This window comes from Stegostoma tigrinum, chromosome 9, assembly GCF_030684315.1.
Source record: "Stegostoma tigrinum isolate sSteTig4 chromosome 9, sSteTig4.hap1, whole genome shotgun sequence".
Classification (NCBI taxonomy): Eukaryota; Metazoa; Chordata; class Chondrichthyes; order Orectolobiformes; family Stegostomatidae; genus Stegostoma; species Stegostoma tigrinum.
The window spans coordinates 29,697,732-29,716,791 of NC_081362.1; the positions used below are offsets into that span (position 1 = coordinate 29,697,732).

The 19,060-nt window shown below is 38.9% G+C and overlaps 1 protein-coding gene across 13 annotated transcripts in view; it reads right to left on the reverse strand.

The window, feature by feature from the left end:
• Positions 1-19,060, reverse strand: part of snx14 (sorting nexin 14) — a 234,146-nt gene that overhangs the window by 135,385 nt on the left and 79,701 nt on the right. For all 13 annotated transcript variants that reach the window (XR_009446141.1, XR_007248056.2, XR_007248055.2 and 10 more), the window contains exons 8-13: positions 17,506-17,662; positions 15,324-15,399; positions 6,024-6,068; positions 4,870-4,950; positions 1,082-1,196; positions 115-270 (exon numbers count right to left, since the gene is read on the reverse strand). Coding sequence is in view for 9 of the 13 variants with exons in the window: in XM_048535544.1 (XP_048391501.1) it covers positions 115-270; positions 1,082-1,196; positions 4,870-4,950; positions 6,024-6,068; positions 15,324-15,399; positions 17,506-17,662 (630 nt within the window). In the remaining 4 variants the exon portion in view is untranslated. The remainder of the gene's footprint in view (positions 1-114; positions 271-1,081; positions 1,197-4,869; positions 4,951-6,023; positions 6,069-15,323; positions 15,400-17,505; positions 17,663-19,060) is intronic.

Genomic DNA, 19,060 nt, shown 5'->3' on the forward strand with positions numbered 1-19,060 from the left:
TAAGTGACTAGAAACAACATTATTACATACAGATAAAGAAAATATTCTCAATTGAAGTGTTATCTGACTTTCCAATTAATTTCCTGTTGATAATAAACAAAGGAATAAACTTACCCTGCTGTATCTCTTCCACAATAAATGGATCAAATTTGATTTTATCAATACTTTCATCGAGACAATATGTCACATAAATTTTCTTCACTTCCTCGTGAAGTGTTTGCATCTCGTCATCTGTCAACTCTGGACATAAGATCCGATCGTTGAATTCCTCTGTTGACAAAAATTTTGCAATTATGCAGAAATTGATGATTCCTTCAAAGTTTGCATAGTACAGGAAGCTGAATGTGTATGTGATATTCAGTTGGATTTTACTTGTCAAAACCAAACAAAAAGACCCTTTTTACCATTCCAGCAAGTTTCGTGCATGAATAACCACATACCCACAGCATAAGTAGAAAAGGAGACAAACAATGATTGCATGTCTTTTCTCCTGTGATTCTAAAAAGGAAAGTGGCGTCACAGGTGTGAAATTTGAAAAATCAATCTACAAACATGGATGCAGGATTTATGTTATATTACACTACACTTCTGTCAGTATTAGTCAAAATATTTACACAACTTAATATTTTAAACAATTCAAATTGTTATAATGCTATCCCGTTTTTCTCCTAGTCATTACTCAAGTTCAAAACCAATTATGTTATGGACCTTCCTAACAATAACAGGTTTAGTATTATTGTAAGCCTTAACGATACATACAACATAAGCATATAAATTTAAAGTGTATTTCTATTACCGGTCTATTAAATAGATTAGATGTATAAAATCAGCAAAGAAGCAGATTCAACCATCACTGAATGTTGATCTCTGATGTGTATCATTAGTTAAAAATCAGTGTTGAAGTAATTGCAATGGATAAGGTCCTACTGATATTCAAGTTGTTTGTAGCTGTGTGGTAACAGGATCTAGGAAACATATAGGATTGTGTACACAGACCAGTACAGCCAACACAAGTTTTAAACTGAGGGGCTTTTAAATGTAGTTAGATAGCATGAACCTTTGTCAAATGCTTGCTCCTTACCGACAGTGAAACAGAATTGCAACACATGCACTGCACCCTCTTGCTTCAGAAAGTTCATGAACCAGAACAGCAGATCTTGTTGCTCTCTTATCTCCTTTAACTCGAGTTTTAGGGCCTAGATTGGTCAATTAGATTTTAAAAAGTGCTCAATACATTGTCAAGCAGCATTACAAAACATTTAAACTGAAGTTAATAGTAGCCATGTTCAACATCATTTTAAATGTTTTTAAAAGTACATTATCACAACAAAAGTTTAAATCTACATTAATCAAGTAAATATATCTCAATGATTTATAAACCAAAGTAAAACTCTAAAATACAAGCAGTTTATGAACATTATTTCAAATTGGAACAGAGACAGAACTCTGGAGAACCAAACATATTCATACAATAAAAATTGTGTACATCATATCCTTCAAATTTCACAACATATGTTACCATGTATAGTATTTGCAAAGTCTACTTTAACTATTATAATATATTTATTCTAGGCAGCAGATCTTGGCAGACAGGAAAGGTGATGAATTTTTGTGACAATAACATTTCCCATTATATTTAAAAATGTGAATACATGAACTATAAACCTCAAGCAATTGACAAATTTATTCCAAAGCCTAATTTGGTGTTCCAATAATCTTCAATTATAACTTTAAACTTCGTTTAGTGCCACCGTTCTGATCAAGTCAGGCTACTCAAAATTTCCAAAAATTACCCCTTTGTCACTTCAGTATGGCTGAATTTGCTATCTATCATCTGTCAAGAGAGGTCAATATCACCAAATTTTTCCATTCTATCTATAATGCAATATATCAAACCATATACTGCATTCAAACATTATTAATTCTGCCTTTTCACAAAAAGCACCATCCACAGCTTTGGAAACAACTTTTTTGCTGTAACTATACACGCATTTGCTGAAAGAACATTTCTCAGGAGTTTTATTCAGCTTCAGGACAGACAATAGCAATTTCATGGCTATTCAGGCGAGACTAAATCAGGCCTGAAGGATTGTAAAATTTGATATATGGCTACAAATAATGCATTGTACAACTTAAATTTTCACACAGGTCAGATAGAAACATGGTGCCACTACTTAAGCAAAACCAGGGAACTACAGATCTGTGATCCTGACGTCAGTGGCGGGCAAGTTGTTGGATGGGATCCTGAGGGTCAGGATTTATATGTATTTGGAAAAGCAAGGACTGATTAGGGATACTCAACATGGCTTTGTGCATGGGGAATCATGTCTCACTAACTTAACGGAGTTTTTTTGAAGTAACAAAGAGGATTGATGACGGCCAAGCAGTGGATATCATCTATATGGACTTCAGTAGGCTGTTCAACAAGCTTCTGCATGGTAGACTGGTTAGCAAGGTTAGATCAAATTGAAGACATGGAGAACTAGCCATTTGGATACAGAACTGGCCTGAAAGTAGAAGACAGGGGTGGTGGTGGAGGGTTGTTTCTCAGACTGGAGGCCTGTGACCAATGGTGTGGCACAAGGATCAGTGCTGTGTTCACTGCTTTTTGTCATTTATATAAAATGAATTGGATGTGAAAAAAGGAGGTATTGTTACTAGGTTTGCAACTGACACCAACAGTGGAGGTATGGTGGATAACCGAGGTGGTTATCTCAAGAGTACAATGGGACCTTGATCAAATAGGCTGATGGGCCAAGGAATGGCAGATGGAGTTTAATTTGGATAAATGTTAGGTTATGCATTTTGGAAAGACTAATCAGGGCAGGACTTACCCACTTAATACTAAGATCCTGGGGAGAGCTGCTGAACAAAGAGACCTTAGAGTGTAGGTTTAGATAGTTCATTTAAAGGACAGTCACAGATAGACAGGCTAGTGAAGGTGGTGTTTGGTATGCTTGCCTTTATTGGTCAGTGAATGGAGTATAAGAGTTGGGAAGAACATGTTGCAGCTGTACAGGACAGTGGTTGGGTCACTTTTGGAATAATGTGCACAGTTCTGGTCTTCCTGCTACAGGACAGACATTGTGAAAGTTGAAAGGGTTCAGAAAAGATTTACGACAATATTACCAGGGTTAGAGGGTTTGAGCCATGGGGAGAGGTTGAAGAGGCTGGGGCTTTTTTCCCTGACTTGTTGGAGTCTCTGGGCTAACTTTATGCAAGTTTATAAAATCATGACAGGCATAGATAGGGTGAATAGTCAAGGTCTTTTCCCCAGGGTAAAAAATCCAAAATTAGACGGCATAGGTTTAAGGTGAGAGGGGAAGAAGTTAAAGGGACCAAAAGGAAAACATTTTCAAACAGAGGGTGTATGGAATGAGCTGTCAGAGGAAGTGGTGAACACGGGTACAATTACAACATTTAAAAGGCATCAGGATGAGTATATGAATAGGAAGGTTTCAAAGGGATAGGGGCCAAATGTTAGCAAATGGGATTAGACTAAGGGTCTAGATCAATTTAGGATATCTGGTCAGCATGGACGACTCAGACCAAAGGGTCTGTTTCCATGCTGTACAACTCTAATGACGAGAATCATTATGTCTCAAGGGGACTGAATAGGGTGAATAGGCTCTCTGATGAAGGGTGTAGGCCCAAAACATCAGCTTTTGTGCTCCTGAGATGCTGCTTGGCCTGCTGTGTTCATCCAGCTCCACACTTTATTATCTTGGATTCTCCAGCATCTGCAGTTCCCATTATCACTGAATAGGGTGAATACCTGGAGATATTTTTTCCTGCGGTGGAGACTAAAACTATAAAAAAATTCACAAATCTCTCTTCATGACAGACAGAAAACATAGTACTTTGAGGGACTTTAAAGAGTGCTGAACCCTCTTCCCTGGAAAATAGTAGGGGCTGAATCTTTGAATCTATTCAAGACTCAGTTGGACTAATGATTGACCAGACAGCCATGAGTAATTGCATACAGACAAGAAAAGCAAAGACAGAACCACAAACAAATCAGCCATCATCTTATCGCATGGGGAAGCAGTTGTAAGGGCTAAATGGCCTACTCCTCGTTTGAAGTCCCAACTCCCTACGGCAGACAATCCCAAGATCATTATCCAGTTTGATCTCAGATGGATGATTAGATTAGATTCCCTTCAGTGTGGAAACAGGCCCTTCAGCCCTACAAGTCCACACCGCCCCTAGCAGCATCCCATCCAGACCCATCCCCCTATAACCCACACACCCCTGAACACTACAGGCAATTTAGCATGGCCAATCCACCTATCCTGCACATCTTTGGACTGTGGGAGGAAACCGGAGCATCCGGACGAAACCCACGCAGACATGGGGTGAATGTGCAAACTCCACACAGACAGTCAGCCGAGGCTGGAATCGAACCCAGGTCCCTAGCGCTGTGAGGCTGCAGTGCTAACCACTGAGCCACCGTGCCGTCCCAAACCCACGATCTCCACATGGACTAGTTTCAGCAAAGAATGGAAAGAAAATCAGTCTGCATTCTTTCATGCAATTGGTAATAATTCTTGACAGACAGGAACCACTTGAGGCAAGAATTCAGCCTTTAGGAGGTTAAAAAGCTTGTAAATATTGGTGGGCTAAGAGATGAAGGTGCTGAATCACTGCTCTCAGGCAACAGGGATGGATGCCATTTAACTCAAAGTTCTTAGTCATTTCCTCTGATTGATACAAAAGCTTCACTTAAAATACTAGTTGGACTTCAGCTTTTCAAATGACAGCTGCAAAAAAAAAATGCAGAAGCCAAAAGGAAGACAAGAACACACACTGCGTTTGGAATATGTTGTAGGCAAACAAAAAAAAACAAAGGAAAAAAAGTTACTTTCCCACCGATTGGGCTTTATTTCTTGCATCAGCATATCTCTGAAGAAAGGGAACCAAGGGCGAGGGAGGCTCAGTCGCTGGTTCAGGCTAATAACAGAAGTACACATTTAGTTAATCAGAACCACCAAATATATTTAATTTTCACCTTCAACATACTAAACAGGTTACTCACTGCAGAAGTTAAGCCTCCACCTGTCTTTCCTGATCTAACTGTGTTAGTAGAACAAACTATTTTTCATTCTTTTATACATTCTCAACCTCACTTTAACCTCATTCATATGATTTCCTTCAATCACTCCTGCTATTACTGTAAGTTAGCTTGGCCAATTGCATCTGGAGGTCCTGTTAGACTAAGAGTTGTGTGGTTGCTGCCCATGAAGCATGTTCCAAGATATAGACAGCTGATGGACATTTAGGGGGCTAAACAGCAACAAGCCTATATCACCTTGTACCCATTCTGGCTTTAACATCCGGAATTGTTGCCATCTAGTTCCTGTCCAGCTGGTGACAATGTAGGAAACTACATATCAATGGGCAGAGATGATGTATAAATGAGGATGTTAATGCATAGTAATGAATGTAAATAGGCTTCTTGCCAGTTATAGCAAGAATCTTATCTTGCCATTCAAAGCTTGGTTGGAAAATACGCCCTTTTACTCTCTATGTCAAGTAGTCCCTCCCTGGGCATCTCACCCATTTTTACAATTTTCCCGTCACGGCCCTTGTCAATCAGGAATGGGAAGATTCCACCCTACATTCTCACCCGTGCCTCAGGAAAAAAGTTTCTTCTGAACTCCCAGATGGGAATTTTATGCACCCGAGCATGCAACTGGGATTAATTATTTAATTCATGCTCATCATTAAGACAATATAGTAATGCTAGAATAGCTTCGGACATGTCTAGGAAAAGCCCAATTGTCAATCCAAAATACATCCCAACTTGCACTTAACTAACAAACATTCAGATTCACGAGTACAACAGCATAGTAGGTATTCCACTTTCTTTAGGTATTTGAGCTGATCCTACTGTCAGGGCACCTGCTATTTACACTGATAGTTGGGCTAATTCTGGATGAAAGTAGCTGGAATGCTCACGCTAGTTAAGATAATTTGAGTAGGGTTTTCCTTGTGAAATAAGTGCAAAGGCCTGTAATACTCACCGGACTATCATCAATGAAAATCAGCAACAAATGGTTCACCGTGTCCTAACAAAAGACAAAGGCATTTAAACATCCATATAATGGTACTTGGCAGATTACTACACAAGAATAACCTCTCAAAGCTTTAAATTTAACACTGTCATATAGACATCAGCTTTGAAAAATATTAACGTACACAGCACAAGAAACCTTTAGTCTCAAGTCAGTGACATGAAGGATCTCCCAGAAACTGACTTCAGTTAAGGTGGAAATAGCAAATGTAGACAGAAGTGCCAATTTCAGTAGTGTACTATTAGATAAGAAAAAATGCACCTGTAAATAAAGAAATGTAAATATGAAGTTGTTTCTGCACAACAGTAAACTTAAACTGGTAACAGAGTTCTGATAACCTGAAATATCAAACATTTCTGAAGAAGGGTCTCGTCCCAAGGCGTCAGCTTTCCTGCTCCTCTGATGCTGCTTGGTCTGCTGTGTTCATCCAGCTCTACACCTTGTTATCTCAGATTCTCCAGCATGTGCAGTTCCTACTACCTCTCTATCAAACATTTCTTTCTGCATTCATTGATGCCTTGAACACTGCAGTAGGCAGGGGATGAGAGATGATTGTGCTTCTGGCACAAAAGCACACTTTGAAGAATAAGTGAATACCTGAGATAACAGAAGAAAACAGAACTGACCAAAGAGGTCACAAAGGAAGTGGGCAATAATTTTAAAAAGGGATCAGGGAATAACTGAGGAAAGTGAGCTGTTAACAATATGAAGAGCACGATACAGGTTTGGAATTAGACAGAAAATGAATAGAGCTGCAGATCAAAGATCGAGTGCCAAGGACTGAATAACATGAGTTGACAGATGGAGTATTAGAAGAGAATAATTCTTCAAAGACAAAGTGTTGTTTGCGCAGATTGGGAGCCTCCAGAAAAGCAAAGGCAAAAGGGTTTGATATTTAAGTACACTGTTACTTTTCAACTTCTTCCTTATAAGACAATACTTTCATCCCAAAAACACCACCCAGTGTACCTTCTTTGAACTGCTAACAGTTTGTACTGACTTAGGTAAAGAGATCTAAACTACACACATTCTTCTAGCTTTTGTCAAATCTTGGGCAACAGTGTTAATACTTTCCTATTTTTGCGATAAAGGTTGACCATCCATTTGTCTTCCTAATTACTTGCTGAATACGCACAGTAACATTTTACAATTCATGTACGAGAATACCAAGAACTCTGACTGCCGAATTTTGTGGTCTTTTATTTAATATTATGCTTTTCTTTTTACAAACTTTCCCTATCAACAGTTGATAATCTCACATTTGTCCACAACACACTATCTGCTGATTTTTGCCCATGCATTTTATCTATTTATATTCCTTTGCAGAGTGTCCTCTTCACAACTCAAGCCACTAAAATAGTGTAAGACCACTACTGTGCATCAGCACACCAACTTTGAAAGTGATCAATCCATTTTGACTACCTTGTTAGTGAACCAATTTTCAAGCCGGATTAAATGTATTACGTTCATCATGAACTCTTGTGCAATAAGATTGTGATACATCTAAAGCCTTTTGGAAACTGAAACACAAGACTTATTCGCTCCCCTCTATTCACCCTGGTTGAGACTTCGTCAAAAAGCCTGTAGTTACAATACAATTTCCCTTTCATGAAACTACGCTGACTTTACTTTCTCAAATATGCAATTACTTCCTCAATAATTGATTCCAATATTTTTCCAATAGGTTTTAGGCTATTTGACCTATATAGTTATTCACTTTTTTTTCACCTGTCTCATTTTTAAATAGGGGTGTCAACATAGAAATTCTGTTACTTCTCCAGAATCTAAGGATTTTGGAAAATGACAACCAAAGCAGCCACTATTTCTGCAGCTACCTGTTTTAGGATCCTAGCATACAAGCCATAAGTGTCAGGGCTTTAACAACACTAGATTTTTTTGAATACATTGCTTCTCGAGAGACAGTGATGGTACTTAATTCCATATTCATTAGCAACTTTCACTGTTAAAAACTGATGCAAAATATCTGCTTAACTCCTCTGTCATTTCCTTGCTCCCTATAACCATTTCCCCGCTTTATTTTCCAAGGAGCCTATGTTCACTGGCCTCTCTTTTTATACGCTTAAATAACCTTCTCTTCTCAGTTTTCCTATTCCTCACTGGTTTGCTCTTGCAGTTTATTTTCTCTCTATCTTTTTAGGCATTATCATTTCAGTCATTAGGGCTATCACTGACTTTAGCATTCTTTATATGCTTTTCCTTTCAACTTAACTCTCCTGAACTTCATTGTTTAGCTATGATTGGTTTGTCCCTCGCTTAGATTAGAATCTTTCCTCCTCACTGGGATATATTTTCACTGCAAGTCATGAATTACCTGCTTAAATATCTGGCACATCTTGCTTACTGTCTTTCCTGCTATCTATCAGCTAAGTCCAGTTTAGCTAACTCTTATTTCATTGTAATTCACCTTATTTAAGTTAAACATAATCACTTCCAACCCAAGTTTCTCACTTTGAAACTGAACATTAAATTCAAACATGCTATGATCACTGCTTCCAAGGCAATATTTTCTTGGAGGTCATTTATTAAACCTGCCTCATAACTACTACCAGATTCAGGATAGCCGGTTGCCCAGTTGGGTCCATGACATATTGCTTTAGGAAACAATCCCTATAAACTGTATTCTATAAATTCATTGTTGTAGCTACCTTTTCCAATTTGATTATCCCAATCCACATGAAGAGGAACGGTCCTCATAATGAACGCTCATTATTTTTGTATGCTCCAATTATCTGTTATCGATGTGGGTAATGTTTGAAGTCAATACTCTACTCTGGCCAATGTCTTCTTTCCCTTGCTGTTATTTACCTCTACCAAATGGACTCTACGTTATCTGAACCTAGATGATCTCTCTCAATTCTCCTCGTTTCGTCTTTTATTAACAACGTTACCCACCACCAGTATCTTTCATTCTGTACTTCCAAAAAGTCAAATATCCCTAAATGTTTAGTTCTGGATGTGAGTTTGCTCGCTGAGCTGGAAGGTTAGTTTTCAGACGTTTCGTCACCATTCTAGGTAACATCACCAATGAGCCTCCGACGAAGCGCTGGTGTTATGTCCCACTTTCTATTTATCTGGTTAGGTTTCCTTGGGTTGGAAGGAAACCTAACCAGATAAATAGAAAGCGGGACATAACACCAGCGCTTCGTCGGAGGCTCACTGATGTTACCTAGAATGGTGACGAAACGTCTGAAAACTAACCTTCCAGCTCAGCGAGCAAACTCACATCCAGAACCTCAACCTGAACTACAAATCTTCTCAAAACTCGCTAAATGTTTAGTTGCCAGATTCAATCTCCTGGTAACCATGTCTCTGTAAACAGAAACCAAAAGAACTGTGGATGCTGTAAATCAGCAACAAAAACAAAGTTGCTGGAAAAGCCCAGCAGGTCAGGGAGCATCTGTGAAGGAAAAAACAAACAGTGAACGTTTCAAGTCCAGTGGCCCTTCCTCCGAACAATTCTGAAAGGGATCACCTGACTAGAAACATTAGCTCTGTTTTCTCCTTCTCAGATGCTGTCAGGCCTGCTGGGCTTTTCCAGCAACTTTGTTCTTGTCTCTGTAAAGGGATATGATCTCTCAACCATTACCTTGGTTTGCGCTGTCAGTTCATCTACTTTATCATGGAAGTTTCATGTATTAAAATACAAAGCCTTTGTGCTTGTTTTATTGTAAAATTTCCCTTTTATGGTTCCCTGGTGTAATGTGACAATTTGTCTCTTCCTTTTAGTTTATGGAATTAATCATCTCCATCATTATGCTGCAATCCTGTCTTCTCCTTGATCTTTGATTTTCTAATTTCCCATGTGACCGAAATCACCCTCCCTCCACTATTTTAGAGCATAGAACAATACAGCCCAGTACAGGCCCTTTGGCCCATGAAGTTGTGCTAACCTATTACCCTACTCAAAGATCAAACTACCCTGCATACCCTACATTTTACTATCATCTACACGCCTATCCAAGAGTCACTTAAATGTCCCTAATGTATCTGACTCCACTACCACTGCCAGCAGCACATTCCATGCACCCACCACTTAGTTTGAAGTCCTAGGAGATAAGGTGTAGAGCTAAATGAACACAACAGGCCAACCAGCAGAGGAGCAGGAAGGCTGATGTTTCGGGCCTAGACCCTTCTTCAGAAATGGGGAAGGGGGTTCTGAAATAAACAGGGAGAGGGGGAGAGGCGAAGCGAAGATGGATAGAGGAGAAGCTACATGGAGAGGAGACAGACAGGTCAAGGCGGCAGGGATAGAGCCAGTAACTGTGTAGGTGGGGAGGTAGGGAAGAGATAGGTCAGTCCAGGAGGACAGACAGGTCAAGGGGGTGGAATGAGGTTAGTAGGTAGGAGATGGGTGTGGGGCTTGAGGTGGGAGGAAGGACAGGTTAGGGAGGCGGGGACGAGCTGGGCTGGTTTTGGGATGCGTTAGGGGGAAGGGAGTTGCCAAGACTCTGGCCACATCATGATTCAAGTGGAGCCTGTACCATTGCAACAGCTCCCTCCTTCCTAGGTATTGGTGCTGATGTCCCGTAAATTCAAACCAGTTTCTCCGACACCAATATTTGAGCCATGTTCTTTAATGCAGTTGACCTTGTGCCAATCAGTTTGTGACCAAGGTAGTAAGCTGGAGAGAATCACCTTTTTGGCTCCGCTTTTGTAACCTAGGCCCTAACTGCTAATATTCCTCACAACCATTTTCTCCTCCTTTTGTGATGGCACTATGGATTTAAGAGGTGTATTTTGTCCAGGGTATTTCTTGGAGAAGTTTTAAGTCATGTGTTCCAAGTTATCTTTTGAAAGATCATAATATCTTGTGAAGCCTTGGGGAATTTTTTTTTTTAAATTGGAACAATAGAAGAAAACTGAATGGGTGTGGTGAAGCTCCCACAGAACGAGGACTTTTAGTTGTAAGTTAGCAGCTGAAGTCTTGAAGCTGAATATGGAACCTATTTTTCCTCTCCGCCACAGATAAAAGTTGGGGGTTCTCTCCCCACTTCTCCCTCACTCAGTTTTTTTCGATATTTATCCTGGACTGGAAAAATGGCCTGTGAGAAAATCTATTTTCCTGAATTTCCCTTTACCAAGGATGTGTTTACGGAACTTTACTACATTGGAACAGTTACTGTTTAGTTGTTAAATAATTGATTAAATTCCAGCTTTCACGGCACCGAATGGACTGTTACAGTTTAAATTCACGCCACTTGAATGAAAAATGCACTAGCTACATTTCAAAGGCTAATCAATAAAGTTATTTCAGGATTATCCAATTGTGCAGTATCTACCAATAACTGGTGATTTTTAGTCACACATGGGAAGGAACATTTGAAGCAACTTATCAGAATTGTTCAATTGACTTCAGGAGGTGGTGATAAACCTGGCTAAAGAGCCAGTCTGCAAAAGCCCAAATCGTGTTCCTGGGCCATGTCACTGGATATGGAAAAATGGCCCCATGGGGTGTGAAAAGAATGGTAAGGGAAACTTGCCAATAACCTTCGATGAAAAGGAAAGTACTATGATTCCTGGAATTGAGTGTTTTTTTTTTAGCAGAAGCTCATACTGAATTTGAGCAGTATGGTTGCTCCACTGACTAACACGTTGAAGTAGTACAGAAAATTTCAGTGGACACAGGAATGTCAGAAAGCATTTGACAGCCTGAAAGCAGTGTTAGCTACCTAATCACGCAATGCCATTCAAAGTAGCTGTGTGCGCCATGTGCGTGTCAGCGCTGTACTCTTGCAAGATGATAAGACAAAGATCTATCCAGAAAAATTGAATAATCAATGACACAAATATTTTACGTTCAGAAAACCTTGAGCTTAGCATTGGCGTTGCAACAATTCAACATTTCTATTGCGAGTAATGTGTCAGAGATGATTGTATGTACTGATCACTATGCTTAAAGTATTTGAAAAAAACTAAGAAAAAAATTTCCAGGCTGTTTAGTTGAAACTCATTATTGCAGCCATTCAATTTGAAAATTATATACATAGAAGGATAAGAGAATCTAACTGCCAACGCATTGTCACAACTTTGATGAAGGAAGACAGAGGCATTCAGTGATGGTTTAAAATGATGATCGAAATGGACCATAGTGCTAAGTGTTTACATGCTTATGGTCAAAGTATTGTATATATACTGTTGTATACTAATTGTACATGACTAAAGATCTTTAAAAATGAAGCCATCTTTATACGTCGATGGTTCATTTCTCTTTAAAGGAAATGGTGTGATGATACCGCAAATTTAAGAGATCCATTTTGTCCTGGATTTTTTTTTGAAGAGAAGTTTTAAGTCACAGGTACCAAGCTGACTATTGAAAGCCCATGAAGTAAACAGCTTGAGGTGTCTTGGGCTTTTTCTTAAAAAAAAAAGTTGGAACAACAGAAGCAGTCTGATTGGGTGGGGTCAAGCTCCCACCGAACCAGGATTTTTAGTTTTAAGTAGCAGCTGCTGGGGTCTTGAAGCTAGACGTGGTACCTGTTTTCCCCCTCTGTTACAAAAACTGGGGTTCTCTCCCCTGCTACTCCTCCTGAGTTTTTTCAATGCTTTCCCTCTTGGACTGGAGAATAGCCCGGAGACAATCTACTTTCATGAATTTGCCTTTGCTAAGGATGTGTTTATGGTATGTTACTATATTGGAACAGTGACTGTTCAGTAGTACAGCAGGTTCTGCTATAATGTGCATTCTGGTAACATGAATTTATACAACTCAACTGATAAAAGGGACAGCGCTAGTTCTAAAACTTGAACTTACGTTGGCTATAATGCAATTCCATCGATTACGCATTTTGCTGTCAAAGACCTTTTGCTAATGATACCTACAGTGTATTTGTACAATGTTGCAATTCTCAGAGTCCTTGAGAAATTCTCCCGTTAGCCTTCAATAAAACTGAAAATGAAGAAGCCAGCAGGTCTGTAATCAGGAAAAGTAGGGTATATAGGAGAGTGAAAAACAATATAACTTAGCGTGAAAGGAAAAACGGTGAGACACAGGACCTGGGTACAACATGAGGTTCCCAGTTGCCTATTTAAGTAATTAGTGAGATCATGGTTGATTTCTATTTCAACTTGATTTTCCCACCTTTATTCCATATCCCTCAATAACCTTGTGGTGTGGTGATAAGATTGCTGAAGGAGTGAGTTGCTATGGTAACATACACATAAATATGCCACACCCTGGAACTATGGATAGTGGTGGTACAGTCTCCAATGTTCTTCTAGTCACACAGCTGACCAGGAATCTCTCCCAACTTTACAGATTGGGACTGGCAATATCGAAAGAATTTGCCGATTGATACTCAACTTTTTAGTTGCATTGTGAATGTACCTCCCACGGCCACTGAGTTCTGAGGCATAACCTGAACCTAGATTTCCAAGCTGACAAAGACTTATAACTTTCACAACCTCAGGTTGTTACGAAGAGTTTGACAACCACTTTTGAAATGGAGTCATTGTAGAAAATACAGCGCCAAACTTTCACACAACACTCTTCCACAAGCAACAATGTGCTAATGGCCAGACAATATGTCACTGTATTGCTGACTAAGGGGATAAGTATTGACCAGGAAACCTGATAACTGTTCTGCACTTTTTGGAAATACTGAAGACAAGAAGCCGCTGTCACAGTCAGACCAACCTGTCTCAACAGCTACTGACAGTAGTTCTATCCTTTGTAATATGCTTTTGGTGGTCTGCACCTAACTCTGCTTTTCCCATAGGCCTAGTTATTTATATAGTGCAATTTTCTCTAACACAATATTGGGCTGGAACAACTATTGTGTTGTAGAAGAAGTGTAAAAACAAGTGCAAAGTACTTTACGGAGACAGGTAATAATAAACAATCGGTATTAATTAGATTTTATAGAGAAATGATCAATGAGTGGTCAAATTGGATCTTATAAACAGATGGTCCTACCACCCAAAGTTTATCAAAATAAATCAAACCTGAATGCAATAAGTGGAGATTAGGGATTCAACTATGACAGAATGATGTATGGATACAGAGCTAAAATCAATCTTGGTAATGAACAGAATGAGGTTTTAAACTCAACTGGAGGTTGAACAAGAGACTATGGTCGCAGAATACATAGTGCCACTTGAGTTAACAGTCAAGGGAAAATAAGGCGGAGGGGAGAGGGGGAGATAAAAAAGGAAAAAATATATGGTAATGGGGGGGGGGGGGGGGTGGGGGAGATGAGCAAGGACGGAAATATCGAAAACATACAAATTAGGAGAAGTAAGCCATTCAGCAACCTTAAACCTGTTCTGCGATTCAATAAGATCTAGTTGAATTCCACATTCCCATCAACCTCCAATAACATTTGATTCATATGTTTGATAAGAACTATCTAAAATATACTCAAAAACCCTATCTTCAATGCTTTCCGAGGCAGAGTATTCTATGTTTGCATAACTCTCTCAAAAGATTTAATACCTCCATCCTAAAAAGGCAAACCCTAAGTTTTAAGCAGTGCCCTCAGCTTCGGGACTCATTCCTGCATTCCCATGAACAAATGCAGGAAAACTTGTGTCATCCAACATCATAGAGGTAGTGCAACAGCAAAGCACTGGCTGTGAAATGGAATGAAGTTTTGAAGAGGTAATGGTGAATGTTATTATCAAGTAAAACCGAATGGACTGTAGCATTTTTCTCCAGGGAAGAGTAACCTGATGTAAGTTCTTAAGACTATAAAACTGCTTCAGGGCAGACATAGGAAACAACATTCCCACTGGCAGGACCAGAACTAGGGATCATAAATAATAAACAATTAATAAGTTGAATAAAGAATTCCAGATAAACTTTATCAACTGAATAGTAAAAATGTGGAATGGACTAAAACAAGGACTCAGTCAGTGAGCACAGATACATTCAAGCAGAAGTTAGATAGATAGATGAAAGAGAAGGATATGTTGATGGGGTAAGCTGAAGGGTGGAGAAGACTGAAGTGAAGTTAAAACAGATCCACCTTTTGAACTGGATGGTCCATTTCTGAGCTGAAAATAGTTTGCTAGTTTGGAATAAAATTTCAACCATTTAATTTAAAATTCAAATAGGTCAAGGAACACCTGTGCAAACAGGACCAGGTTGGATATTATGGGCACAATTTACAATCACGTTATGTTCTTTAAAACTCTACTTTAAAAAATTTTGAAATAAGTTGTGTTTTTCACAAAAATTACTGTTCTTTTGGTCAAAGAGTTAATCAGTTTCATTTATTAAAAGATATTTACCGGATCAGCCAAGAAGTCCAAAGAGGGAAGAAACACTGACCCAGCCAGAATTTCTTGAATCAGCAAGGCTAGAGATCTAGATATCAAACAGAGAGGGAATCAAATTGTATATCCTGCATTAGAATTATGGGCTAGCAGAATTAAAGCCTGAACAGAAATTTAGATAAAATAAACCGTTAAATAGTGAATTAAATTGTAAGTTTTTTGATAATCAAGTGGACCTCTGCTAAATAGTAAACTCCTGAAGCTATATTTAAATAAACTAACCAACACTGCATCTGAGAGAATGGGAACTGCAGATGTTGGAGAACCCAAGATAACTAAGTGTGGAGCTGGATGAACACAGCAGGCCAAGCAGCATCTCAGGAGCACAAAAGCTGACGTTTCAGGCCTGAAGGGTCTAGGCCCAAACGTCAGCTTTTGTGCTCCTGAGATGCTGCTTGCCCTGCTGTGTTCATCCAGCTCACACTTTGTTAACCAACACTGTACGAGTGTTTCAAATTTCAGATCAAGTTAACAAATGATTGCATTATGAAAGCTACAGAGTATAATTGTGAGGTGCACAACTATGGACAGTGCATGAAAACCAAAAAGAACTGTAAAGGCTGTAAATCAGGAACAAAAACAGCTGCTGGAAAAGCTCAGCAGGTTTGGCAGCATCTGTGAAGAGAAAATCAGAGTTAATGTTTCAGGTCCAGTGACCCTTCCTCAGAACATGTGTCGATAGTACGTGATTTATTACTTCACTACAGTACTTGAAATTCAAACTAATTAAGCAGCTTTCTTACATAATTTACATTAATACATGATATTTAATACAGAAAAGCATTCCAGTTCCCCTTAGGTACTGTTCCCAAAGAGAAAGTGAATGCCAAGCCAAAGAAGAAAATGAGGGACACGATCAAAAGTTTGGTGAAAAACATGGATTTCAGGATAATCTGAAAAGAAAATGAAAAACAAAAAAAAGCATTTTAGGGAAGGAATATAAGAGTGTAATAAATTACAGCTCTACACAGATTCATTATCACCAATGTGAATGGCATAAGACCATAAGAAATAGGAACACATTTCTGCTCTGCCATTCAATAGGATCATGGCTGATCCAACATTCCTCACATCTACTTCCCTACCTTTTCCCTCCCGCGACCCTCGATTTCTATACTGATAAAGAATTTACCTCAACCTTAAATACACAAAGGGATTCTGCACACTCTTCCCCCACCCTCCCTCACCCTACTGTTGTCTGTACCAAAGACCCAGAGAAGAAATTCATTATGTCTTAAATTAACATCCCTTTATTCTGAAATTAATGTCTTCTAGTCCTAGAATCTCCCATGTGAGCAAATGTCCTATCAGCTTTTACTCTGCCAAGCTTCTCTGAATTGACTCCAATGAAATGGCATCTTTCCACAAATAAAGGGGCCAAAACTGCTCACGATACTGCAGATATAGTCTCACCAGCAGTTTGTACAGTTGCAGTAAGGCATCCCTACTCTTAGCTTCCAAGGCCCTTAAAATAAGGCCCAATATTCCATTAGCCTTTTGGATTACCTGCTGTAACTGTGTGCTGGTTTTGTGGTTTTTGTGTACAAGTCATTTCAAATTCCTGTGTGTTGCAGCTTTCTCTAGTTTTTATCCACTTAAATAATACACTGCTCTTTTGTTCTCCAATCCAACATGAACTGTACATTTTCTTGTATTATATTCCATTTGCCCACTTTTGTCCATTTAAGAGGCTGGAATTAGAGAAGGTGTGTGTTTTGGGAATTACGAGACAGGATGAAGTCATAGCGAGGGAGCAAAGTCCAGGGACAGATTGGAACACAAAAATGTGAAAGTTACATTTGAAGTGTGGATACTGATGGCAAAATCAGTACTGTCAACGCTCTTCCAGGATATGTACAATGTCCAAAGCTCATGGAAACATCATCTTAAAACTTCAGAATTTCAATTAAGTGTCAAAAAGGATCACCTTACTTTAAATGTATGGTCAAAATTTAAAGTTTAATAAAAAATTCACAATATTGAAACATTGCAGAAAAATAACTTGTAGTTTTATGGAAAAAGTCACTAGCAAATAATTTTGTTCATAGGAAATTTTAGTTTTAAAAATAAACTTGCCACTAAACATTCTTCCCATGCCAAAAACAATGCAAAAGAAAACAAGGTACAAGCATATTACCGGCACTCTGTGGCTTTCGGTGGCAGAATGTATGGGAACAGCAACTCAGTTATTTTCCTAAGATATTGGAGTTCATCTCTGCGGCTTCTCAGAGCCAGGTGCAGATCTGGCCCATACTCTTCCAAAGCAGCTTGTTGTAAATACTCACTATGTTTTACTGAAATGGAAAGAAACACTCAAAAATTACTCATTCAAATACACCAGAGAATAATCTATGACTCCAATTCTGAAACTGTAACTGGTAGAATATATGTGGACAAAAATTTAGGACATTTGCACACAGAGACACTGTTTTGAAAATGAAAACCAAATAACTTTTTTTTGGCCAGGGGCTGCTCACACAAAAACTTCGACGTGAGAACTGAGGTTACCTAAGACCCAAACACTAACTTGGGCTGGCTCGATCAGATTAACTCTGAGGAATGACATAAGGTGTAAATCCTTATTTAGTGGCAGAGTAATGAGGTAATGCTACTGGTGTCCTTGGGTCAGAGACAATCACGAAAAGACAAGGCAGATGCGACAGAACCAATGAAAAATAAGACACCAGAGTTCAGGAAGAAAACGAAAAAAAAAATTAAAAATGAAGGATTTCAGGCATGCCAGCAGTGAAAACACTGGACATCAACCTTTGCGAAGTTCAAGACCTCATGCTTGGAAGCTTCAAGCTAACGCAGAGGACTTAGAAAATTGCCTGGCCAGCAGGAGTTCCTTTTCTCAGGTATTAACATTTAGATCCTTTGACTGTTCAGGAAATGTCATAGAAACCTAGTGGGTGCGTGCATAGATTTCAAGCTTTGTATGAATTTCATGCCTGTTAACATTTTCTTAACCAAACGATATGAACTATATAGAGATAACAAGGTGTACAGCTGGATGAACACCGCACGCCAAGCAGGATCTGCTGCTTGGCCTGCTGCGTTCATCCAACTTCACACTTTGTTACCTTGGATTCTCCAGCATCTGCAGTTCCCATTATCTCTGATCAACTTTTTGTTGTTTGGTTTGTATGCATATTCAGTGTTATGTTTGGATTGAGGGAAGAGTCGTGGTTAAATTTAATTTCAGCAACTTTATGTTTAAATTATAATTTTGGAATTTCATTTTCGGGCCAGAGTGAACATTCAAATATTGTATTAATACAAATGAATGCTTAATTCCAGATGATAAGATTTACTCACTTTGGTGTAAAAATATCCAAGTTATAAAGCAATTGGAACTTTTGAGATGCAATTCTCTTTGAACAAAATTATCTGTTGTGGTGTTCTAAAATCTGAGAAAACTGATACCAAGGGTATTTTTTTTTAAAGGAAGAGGAGACTGGCTTTTCCTTTGTTAATTATAACACACTTCCGTACAGGAGGAAGAAAGGCTGTTGACATTATTATATCCAGAACTTTTCACCCACCCCTTTCAACCAACAATAAGCCATCATTAAAAATCTAAATCTGCTTGATGTGGAATGGATGAATACTGTTTGCTTTCCTGATAATTGATGGCACAGAAGTCTTTTGCCAACGACTTTGAACTTTTAAAAGCTGCCTGTCAACTTTCA